The sequence below is a fragment of the Orycteropus afer genome, unplaced genomic scaffold, assembly GCF_000298275.1.
Source record: "Orycteropus afer afer isolate SDZICR_OR568_19922 unplaced genomic scaffold, OryAfe1.0 scaffold00211, whole genome shotgun sequence".
In the NCBI taxonomy this organism is placed as follows: domain Eukaryota; kingdom Metazoa; phylum Chordata; class Mammalia; order Tubulidentata; family Orycteropodidae; genus Orycteropus; species Orycteropus afer.
In genome coordinates this window covers 3271691-3282247 of record NW_006921798.1, presented here as the reverse complement: position 1 = coordinate 3282247, position 10557 = coordinate 3271691, and the positions used below count along the sequence as shown (strand labels likewise).

The following is a 10557-nucleotide window of genomic DNA, read 5'->3' as shown; positions in this document are numbered from 1 at the left end:
GAAGGAAGATGGGGCAATCTACTTCTGTAGTGATACTGCCTTGGAAACTCAAGGAGGGGTCGCTATGAGCCGGGTCTGACTTGACGGCACGTAACAACAACAACAACAAAGAATACTGAAGAAAGAAAAATGAAAGTCCAAAAAAGCAGGAAGATGGGTCAAAGATAAAAACAGAACCAGGCAAAAACAAAAAATCTACTCCCATGTAGGAAAAAAAAAAAAAATAGTACATTAGTGATTATTTTATTTAGTGGTTATTAGGACTACATAACATTTTGCCTAAGGTCATTATGAGTCAAAGCCTAACAAGAACAGGTTTAAATAGTAGCTAGATGTACAAAATGGTGAGTTCTAGGACAAATTAGCAATATTTTACTTCCTGACAATTGTAGTGCTTAGAAATTCATTTTTCCTTTCATATGACTGAATAATTCCATCATTCTAAGATGTCCTTTCTTCTTTTGGTCCATGAGAATTTTTCCTGTATCTTATGATATTATGGTCTACATTAAACAAGAAATATACTCAACTTACCATTTATAATTTATATATTTACACAAAACTAACAGTAAGTGAATACTTTTGTCAATAATTATCTCAAGAATAGATTTGATGCACTGAACACCAATGACCAAAGACTAGGGAATTTGTTGGATGACATCAAGAATACCACACATGAAGAAAGAAAAAGTCATTAAAACAATAGGAGAGAAAGAAAAGATCAATATAGAGGTCAGAAGACACTGAAACTTGCTCTCGAATGGTAAATGGAAGAAATGATGATGTAAAATTCAAAAAACACAAAACTGACCGGAATTACTGGTCAGATGGAGCCCAGTGGAACCCCCAATACTTCAGCCCCAGGTTATTATTTGGACCTAGAATTGGACTTACTCCCAAGGATTGGCTGTCAGCCCAACAGCAGAAAGACCTACATGCAGAACACCCACCCTAGGGCGATGCACCCACCTATTCTAGGGAGACACACCCCTTAGAGCAATCGGCCATGGGGCACCAGAAGGGTAGCATTCACACAGAGGGAAAGCTGGACAGACAGGAGGACATAGTTAAGATGGGCAAAGGGACGGGGTGGTCACAGTGATGGGAGGGGAAGAGAGTACATTATGGGCGGGAAATACTACGTGGTTTAAAAGAAAAGTGTATCTCAGGGTTGTATTCTTATACCATCCTTATTCAATTTGTATGCAAAGCAAAAATAATCTGAGAAGATAAACTATGTGAAGAAGAAAGTGACATCAGAATTGGACTTATTAACAATCTGAAATACAGAGATGACACAACTGTGCTATTTGAAGCAAAAAGGACTTGAAGCACTTACTGATGCAGATCAAAGGCTACAGCCTTCACTATGGATTATACCTCAACATACAGAAAACAAAAATCCTGGTAACTAGACCAATAAGCAATAGCATGATAAATTTAGAAAAGATTGAAGTTGCCAAAGATTCCACTTTACTAGGATCCACAATCATGGAAGTTACATTCAAGAAATCAAACAACATATCAAATTGGGCAAATCTGCTCCAAAAGATCTCTTTAAAGTGTTAAAGAGCAATGATGTCACTTTGAAGACTAAGGTGCACCTGCCCCAAGCCATGGTATTTTCAATCGCCTCATATGTATGAGAAAGGTGGACAATGATATGGAAGACTGAAGAAGAATTGATGCATTGGAATTTGGTGTTGCTGAACAATAATTAATATACCACGGATGTTCCGGTTACCTAGTGCTGCTCTGACAAGAATATACCACAAATGGGATGGCCTTAACAAACAGGAGTTTATTCTCAGTTTGGAGGCTTTAAGTCCAATTTCAAAGCGCCAGGCTCTAGTGGCTGGGTGAAAGCCCCTCAACCTTGGGGTCCAGTTCTGCCTCCTATTCCTGACCCACTGGAGATAGAAGTGTTTCTTCACTCAGACAGCTGCTGGCTGCTGAGGCTGAGAAGCCCAAGGTTGACAAGTAAAAAGGTGCAGTCTCGATGTTACCAAACCACATGGCAGGACATTAATTTAAGTCCATTGTAAGTCCCGAGGTTGGCAGAGCATAGCAGGCTACTGAACAACGACATGGCTACATGCAGTGTCCAAGCATGCCATAGGCTAGAGACCATTCCCAAAGCTGCTTCTTATATACAGGAAGCAAACCACAGACCCAAAACAGCTACTCAGCTGCTTGTGGTTGATCTCACCATGGAGTTGATTGCCAGTCTCATCATGGGGAATAACTACCACCAACTGCCCAGCCACTCAACCAGGCCCAGCCAAGCTGACGTACAAACATAACCACCACAATAGGCTAGCAGAAAAACGAGCAAATCTGTGTTGGAAGTACAGTCAGAATGCGGCTTACAAGAGAGGATAGCAAGATTTTGTCTCTCATATTTTGGTCATGTTATCAGGAGGGATCAGTCCTTGGAGAAGGATACAATGCCTGGTAAAGTGGAGGATCAGGGAAAAAGAGGAAGACCCCTAAGGAGATGGACTGACATAGTGGACCCAACAACAGACTCAAGCATAGCAATGATTGTGAGTATGGCATAGGACTGAGCAGCATTTCGTTCTGTCACACATTCAGGGTCTCTCTGAGTCGCAACTGACTCAATGGCACCTAACCATATTTAATTATTTTGTCAGGCTTATTTAAAAATCCATATATCAAGGTTTTTTTAAGGTGATTCTTTTATTTTATCAGTAACAAAGCAGTGTTACTAAGTCAAATCAATTTTTAAGGTACAGACATTCCCAAATAAATTCTTTCCGTTACTAATTTCATTAATTACATGCTTATGGACACATTTTTATGTGGTTGAAAATAAGGTGCTTCCATTTACTATTTTCATTCATACCAAAACTTGCATAGGGTTTAAATTAACTTAATAACTTCAATTAAATAGGAACTGAATTGCCCTGGGGATTACTTCCTCAGAATAAAAGGTTTATAATCTATAATCTTTCCATCAATTTAATGTTATTAATTTAGTAACCTTTACTTATCATGAATTAAGATATGGGAAAGCATCTACTTAAAGTACTTGCCATAGCATCTAAAATACAGGAGGTACTCACGAAAATATTTATATGCTTCTTTCCTTCTGATCCATTCATTTTATATACAACTCTATGGGGAAGAAACATCCAAAGCTAAATGTCTTAACTGTAGCTTAAATTTGAAATTGATCTAACTATTTGGCCATGTTTCTCTGGAAAGAGACAGGAATTATGGAATCTCTTACATACACACAAACACAAAAAAGAATTCTAACCCCTATTTGCATGTGAAACTAAAAATATAAGCTTGAATGAGGATCTCCCACTTGCAGAAAAGCAGTAAGTAGGGAGAATTAAGGGAAAAAATGGGAGGAGGAAATATGGAGAGAGTAGAAAGGAGAAGAAAAAATGAAGAAAAAGGAAGAGCAGAGGAGAAAAAGCAAAATGAAGAAAGGGAAAGACATAAAAAAAGATGAAGAAGAAAAACAGGAAGAATAAGAAGGTACCATGAATGAAGAGTAGAGCTTCAAAACAATGTGGTAAATAAACAAATCAATAAAGAGTCACAGTAACTATTTACTAAATAATATTCTAGAGGTCTGTAAGTGCTAATATGAGCTTCCAGGCATACATGATTTAATCTAAACTGGAAGAATATGACTCAGTAATTCAACTTGGTATTTCTTAAATTAAGAATATATTATGTGTCAGGCAAGGTCACTGGGCAGTGCAAACAGTTTGTGCTCAGCTGCCAACCTAAAGGTTGGTGGTTGAAACCAATCGAGCAGCACCACAGAAGAAAGGCCTGGCAATCTGCTTCCACAAAGATTACAGCCAAGAAAAACCTATGGAGCTCAGATCTACTCTCTAACACATAAGATCTCCATTAGTTGTAAGCATCTCAACAGTAATGTTTTGTTTTGTTTTACTTTTTAAATATGTCAGGCACTGAGTACACACTAAAAATGGGTACGATGGTGAGTCTTACCCTCACAGAGCTGACTGTTATCTCATAGAGAAGACAATTAACAAACAACAAAGCGCAGGTAATACTATGGAAGCACATAACAAAAAGCAATTTTTAAGCAATTAATTTGGTACAAAGAATCAAGGAAGCCTATCTAGAAAAAAAGTGGTATTTTAGTTAAAATTTGAAGGATGAGCAATAAGAAGTGAAATGAAAAGAGAAGTAAAGAGAAGGTGGAAGAATGTTCCATTCGACACAAGAGAACAATTTGTGCTAAGGCCTAGACATGAGGAAGAGCAAGATGTTGTTGCTGTTAGGTGCTATCAAGTTGCTTTTAACTCATAGTGACCCTATGAACAAAACACTGTGCCATAGTCCTTGCTATGCTAAAGCCCATTTTTATAGCCACTGTGTTAATCCATCTTGTTGAGGGTCTTCCCCATTTTCACTGACTCTCTACTTTACCCAGCATGATATCCTTCTGCAGGGACTGGTCCCTCTTAAGAACATGACCAACAGTAAAAGAGATGAAGTCTGACCATTCTCTTTTCTAAGGAGCATTCTGATTATATTTCCTCCAAGACAGACTGGTTCGTTATTCTAGTACTCCATGATATATTCACTATTCTTCACCAATACCACAATACAAATGTATCAACTTTTCTGCAGTCTTCCTTATTCATTGTCCAGAAAGATGCACAACAGAAAGAGTAGCATGAAAGGTAGTGTGCAAGAGAAGAGGTCGGAAAAAAAAGTAGGAGTTAGTAAAGCAGGAAAAGAGTATATGGAAGGAGTTATGGGAGGGAAAATAATACTCAACAATGAAAATGGTTATTTTCAGTAATAATTCAAGTGGGAAATAACAGTGGACCACATTAGGCTAGTAGGAGTGAAAATGGAGAGAAGTAGATAGATTCAAAGGCTATTTAGGATATAAGATTAACAGATTTAAAAAAAAAAAAGAAAGAAAGAAATCAGAGAAGACTCCTGAATTTCTAGCTAAGAATCCAGGGACAATGAGAGATGTCATTCACTGAAGCTAAAAATATTCAGAGATAAGGAAATAATGAATTCAATTGTGGACATGTTGAGTTTGAAATGCCTAGGTGACATCCAAGTAAAGATGTAGAAGTTGAGTATATGGGCCTGACCGGCAGACATAAATTTGTGAGCTAAATCATGAATTTTTGAGATTGGATCACCAAGAGAGTACCTGTATGGAGAGAAAAGAAAAGGATAAAAGAAACCAAGGAGTAGAAACTAGAATCATTAGAGAAAATCTAAGGTATCATGATATAATGAAAGTCAAGCAAATAAATTGTTCCAAAAAGGAAAATTGAGATTAAACAGTATAGAATGCTAAGGAAGATTCAATTCAGACAAAGCCTATAAATTGGCATACTGGATTTGGCTAAAAGAAAGTTACCACTAACCTCAAAGAGAGCAATTTCATTAAAATAATGAGGATGGAAACAATTTTGCAACATTTGAGGATCAAGTGGGAAGTAGGAAATAGAGATGAGTGTTGAAAACTTTTTATAACTCCTCATGTAAAGAGGAAGAAGAAAGGAGGCATAAGGAAGTCAGTAAAGAAAGAGAAGCGGTAAATATAGGAAAGAAGAGGTGATAAGAAAATATGATCACTCAAGGGGTGGAAGGAGACACAATCTAGAACACAGGATGCCCACAGTAACAGAACAAAGGGAAGAAAAAACATTTGCAGACACAGTCTGAGGAGGAAAGGTGAGGGAGTTATTATCTGCTGGTTTCTATTGGCTCTATAAAAATAAAGACAAGATTTTCTGCTAGTAACAAAAAGAAAGTTAAAGAGTTGAATGCATAAGAAAACAAAAACTATCAGTAACAAAAGCAGTAGAAAACACAAGAAATAATTCAATAAGGACACACAGAAGAATGGATGGGTGGAATGAACCTATGACATTGTGGAGTTTATTTTTCCCCAGCAGGACATGGCAGCCTGGATATAGCTACAAAAACACGAGTACCAATTAGCTTTCTTCAGTATTGATGTTTCTATCTAGATAGTGTACAAAAGAAATGAAGAGAGAAGACCAAAAATTTTTTCTATAAGGGTCAAATAGTAATTATTTTAGGCTTTGTAGACTCTAAGTTCTCTGCTACAACTATTCAGCTCTGCTGTCGTGGTACAAAAGAAGCCAGAAAATATATAATTGAATAGATATAGCTTTGTTCTAATAAAACTTTATTTACAAAAGTGGTGGGCTGGATCTGGCCCACATGCTATAGTTTGCCAAGACTTGGTTTAAGAGAAGGAAGTAAAGGTATAAGAAGGTATTGATATTAGAGGGACTAATGGGCTAGAAATCGGAAGAGTTGAAGAACTGGCATCTTCAGAATAAAACTGAAAGTTCATAGAATGAATAAACTGTTGTTGTTGTTGTTGTTATGTGCCGTCGAGTCGGCCCCGACTCATAGCGACCCCTCCTTGGGTTTCCGAGGCAGTATCACTACGGAAGTACGATTGCCCAACCTTCCTTCTGAGGAGTGGCTGGTGGGTTTGAACCGCCAGCTGTCTGGTTAGCAGGCAAGTGTCTTAGCCACTATGCTACCAGAGCTCCCGAATAAACTGTAATACATGTAAAAATTAACAAAGTAAATAAAACAAACCTTTGAGCCAATTTCACAAACATCAATAGGATCATTGTCTCCACAGCAGGCTGTGCTCTTATCTTTTCTATGGGGATCTTCCCAAGTCTAAACAAAATAAAGAAACAGAAATATAGGTTAGTACTCACTATGATTTTATCTTTATTTTTCCACATAACCATGAAGTTTTCCAGATCGTCATGGTCTAAAAGAAAATTTCTCAGAAATTACATAAGCAAGGACAACATGCTAATACATTATTAAACATCATAATAATTAAAACAGATTTTATGTTATTTTCTCTCTCTGTCTCTCATTCAGCTGATTAATCACATCTGAAAGTGGGTGAGATTTTTAGACATACTCCAAACATTTCCAGACATTTTCAAAATTTAGTCAATGTCTAAGTTCATGTTTATAACTTAAAGCTTCAGTTTGGATGATTCCATATGCTATGCCCTTCCTTTCACTGCCTGTCTAAACTACTACTTCCACCTTTCATGGCTTCCACTGATAATAGGACTGTCATTGCAGTTAGGGGCCACTGAGTCTACTCTGATTCACAGTGACCCTGTATATAACAGAATGAAACACCACGTTCACAATCCCTGCTGTGCTTGAGCCCATTGTTGTAGCAACTGTGCCAATCTTTCTAGTTGAGGACTGTCCCTTTTTCACTGATCCTCTACATTACGACATTATTACAGACCATCAACTGCTCATATGCAAGTTAAGGTGAAGTTGAAGACAATTTAAACAAGTCCCCAAGAACCAGAATATGATCTCGAATATATCCCTCCTGAATTTAGAGACCATCTAAAGAATAGATTTGATGCATTGAACACCAATGACTGAAAACCAGAAGAATCGTGGGATGACATCAAGAACATCATCCATGAAGAAAGCAAGAGGTCACTAAAAAGGTGAGAAAAGAAGACCAAAATGGATGTCAGAAGAGACTCTGAAATTTGCCCTTGAATGGAGAGTAGCTAAAGCAAATGAAGAAATGACAAGATAAAAGAGCTGAACTGAAGATTTCAAAGAGCAGCTCAAGCAGACAAAGCCAATTACTATAATGAAATGTGAAAAGACCTGGAGTTAGAAATTCAAAAGGGAAGAACATGCTTGCCATTTCTCAAGCTGAATGAACTGGGAATAAATTTAAGCCTCGATTTGCAATATTGAAAGAGTCTATGGGCAAAATATTGAATGATGCAGGAAGCATCAAAAGAAGATGGAAGGAATACACAGATTCACTGTACTAGAAAATATTGGTTGATGTTCATCCATTTCAGGAGGTGGCATATGATCAAGAACCAATGGTACTGAAGGAAAAAGTTGAAGCTGCACTGAAGGGACTGGCGAAGAACAAGGCTCCAGGAATTGACAGAATACCCATTGAGATGTTTCAATAACAGATGCCCCACTGGAGGCATTCACTTGGTTATGTCAAGAGATTTGGAAGACAGCTACCTGGCCAACTGACTGCACCCATTCCAAAGAAAGGTGATCCCACAGAATGTGGAAATTATTGAGTAATATCATTAATATCACATGCAAGTAAAATCTTACTGAAGATAATTCAAAAATGGTTGCAGCAGTATATTGACACACAACTTCCAGAAGTCCAAGCTGGATTCAGGAGAGGATGCGGAACAAGGAATATCATTGCTGATGTCAGATGCATCCTGGCTGAAAGTAAAGAATACCAGAAAGATGTTTACTTGTGTTTTATTGACTATGCAAAAGCTTCTGATTGTGTGGATCACAACAAATTGGGAATAACATTGAGAAGAATGAGAATTCCAGAACACTTAATTGTACTCATGAGGAACCTGTACATAATAGACCAGGAGGCTGTCCTTCAAACAGAACAAGAGGACACTGCTTGGTTTAAAATCAAGAAGGGAGAGTGTCGCGGTTGTATCCTTTCACCATACTTATTTGATCTATATGCTGAGCAAATAATCCAAGAAGCTGGACTATATGAAGAAGAACATGGTATCAAGGCTGGAGGAAGAGACTTCCAGTAAGATGGCAAAATAGGCAGACAAGCTACACAGACCCTCTTCAACAAAGAAAAGTGAAACCAACTGACAGAGATACAGAAGATAATCCTGGACCTCTGAGCTTTGAAAGGAACTATACAGAAGTCAATTAGGCACCAACTAGTGGAAAAATCTGAATGAAAACAGTGAGTACAAAGATGGTTGGAGCAGTGGATTGTTCGCTACTCTGACAGGGCTGACAGCCTGAATATTTCCATGTGGTGTTGAGACCTGAGAATTGACCTAAAGATCAGCCCTAGTCACCAAGGACTGCAGGGACAACTGTGCTGGTGCCCTATGAATAGGAAGGGAAATAGCAAGGCAGGAGACATGAGCTGTGGACTTTTGGCTGTCTAGAGGGTGCAACCATTTTGATTATTTACACACGGTGGCTATTTTTGATATTTAAAGTGACTGAGGGCAAAGCCATCTTGATTGTTTAAAGGCAGCAGCCATTTTGGATATTTAAAGTGACCAAGGGTGCAGCCATTTTTAATGTTTACTAGCAGTGGCCATTTTCGATTTTAAAGTGATAGCATTCTGATTCAGATTCCAGGGACCTAAAAATAGGCTCCATTTGCCAAGGACAGCAGTGACATACGGGATGCAGACAACAGGAAAGGAGACAGGTGGTGAGTGTATAAGTGCCAACAACTAGCAAATAGAAGAGCACAGCCCAGTATTCTGCTTATGTAGATAACATACAAAGAAAACAAAAATCGTGGGCAAGTCACTCCAACATACAATCACCAATTAAATATAAACACGAAAACCTCACAATGCCTTAGAGACAACAGACCATCACAGTCCACACAAGGAAGCAAGATAAAGCAGGAGAAATAAGGGACCAGGATACAGATCCAAAACATATCCCTGAAGAAGACACAGCATTGGAACTCCCTGAATTATATTTAGGTACCTTCAACAAATTGAGACACAGATCAAAGAAAACACTAACAAAATGGAGGGAAACACAAAGAAAACCCTAGAATAATTTCAAAAGACAATATAAGAACAAAATGACATAATAAATGAAAAATTAGAAATGATACAAAATCTAGAGAGAGAAATCCAGAAGATTAATACTAAATTTTCAGAAATAGATAATTCATTGGATGAGCAAAGGAGTAGAATTGAATCAATGAAAGACAAAATTAGTGAGATTGAAGGCAAATACCACAATACTTCTTTGGAAAGGGAATAATTAGAAAAAAGATCAAAACAAAATGAAGAAAGCCTAAGGTCCATATGAGATACCATCAAAAGGAATAACCTACATGTATTCAGAATTTCAGAACAGGAAGAGACAAATAAAACTGCAGAAAAAATTATCAAAGATTTGTTAGAAGAGAATTTTCCTGGTATGATGAAAGATGAGAATATATCCATTCAAGAAAATCAACAAGACACATCATCATCAAACTCACCAAAACCAAAGACAAAGAAAGAATCCTAAAAGTAGCACAGGAAAAATGAAAAGTTACCTACAAGGGGCAACCAATAAGAATAAGCTGGGATTTCTCTCCCGAAGCCATGCAGGCAAGACAATGGGATGGTATATATAAAATCATGAAAGAGAAAAATTTCCAACCAAGAATTATATGTTGTTGCTGTTATGTGCCATGGAGAAGGCACTGACTCATAGCGACCTCTCCTTTGGTTTCTGAGGTGGTATCACTATGAAAGTAGATCCCTTTCCAAAGAAGTATTCAGGTATCTGTGTTTAATCTCATTAATGCTGTCTTCCATCACATCAATTCTTCTCCTTTGCCCTTCCAATGTGTTATCTATTTCTGACAATTTAGTATGAATCTTCTGGATTTCTATCTGTAGATTTAGAATCATTTCTAATTTTTCATTGATTTTGTCATTTTGTTCTTGTATTTTCTTCCAAAATTCTTCTGAG

The 10557-nt window shown here is 37.5% G+C and overlaps 1 protein-coding gene across 1 annotated transcript in view; it reads right to left on the bottom strand.

Moving 5' to 3' along the window:
- Positions 1 to 10557, bottom strand: part of PPA2 (inorganic pyrophosphatase 2) — a 157938-nt gene that overhangs the window by 93009 nt on the left and 54372 nt on the right. Inside the window, exon 6 of the mRNA XM_007948299.2 lies at positions 6625 to 6711. Coding sequence (XP_007946490.2) covers positions 6625 to 6711 — 87 coding nt within the window. The remainder of the gene's footprint in view (positions 1 to 6624; positions 6712 to 10557) is intronic.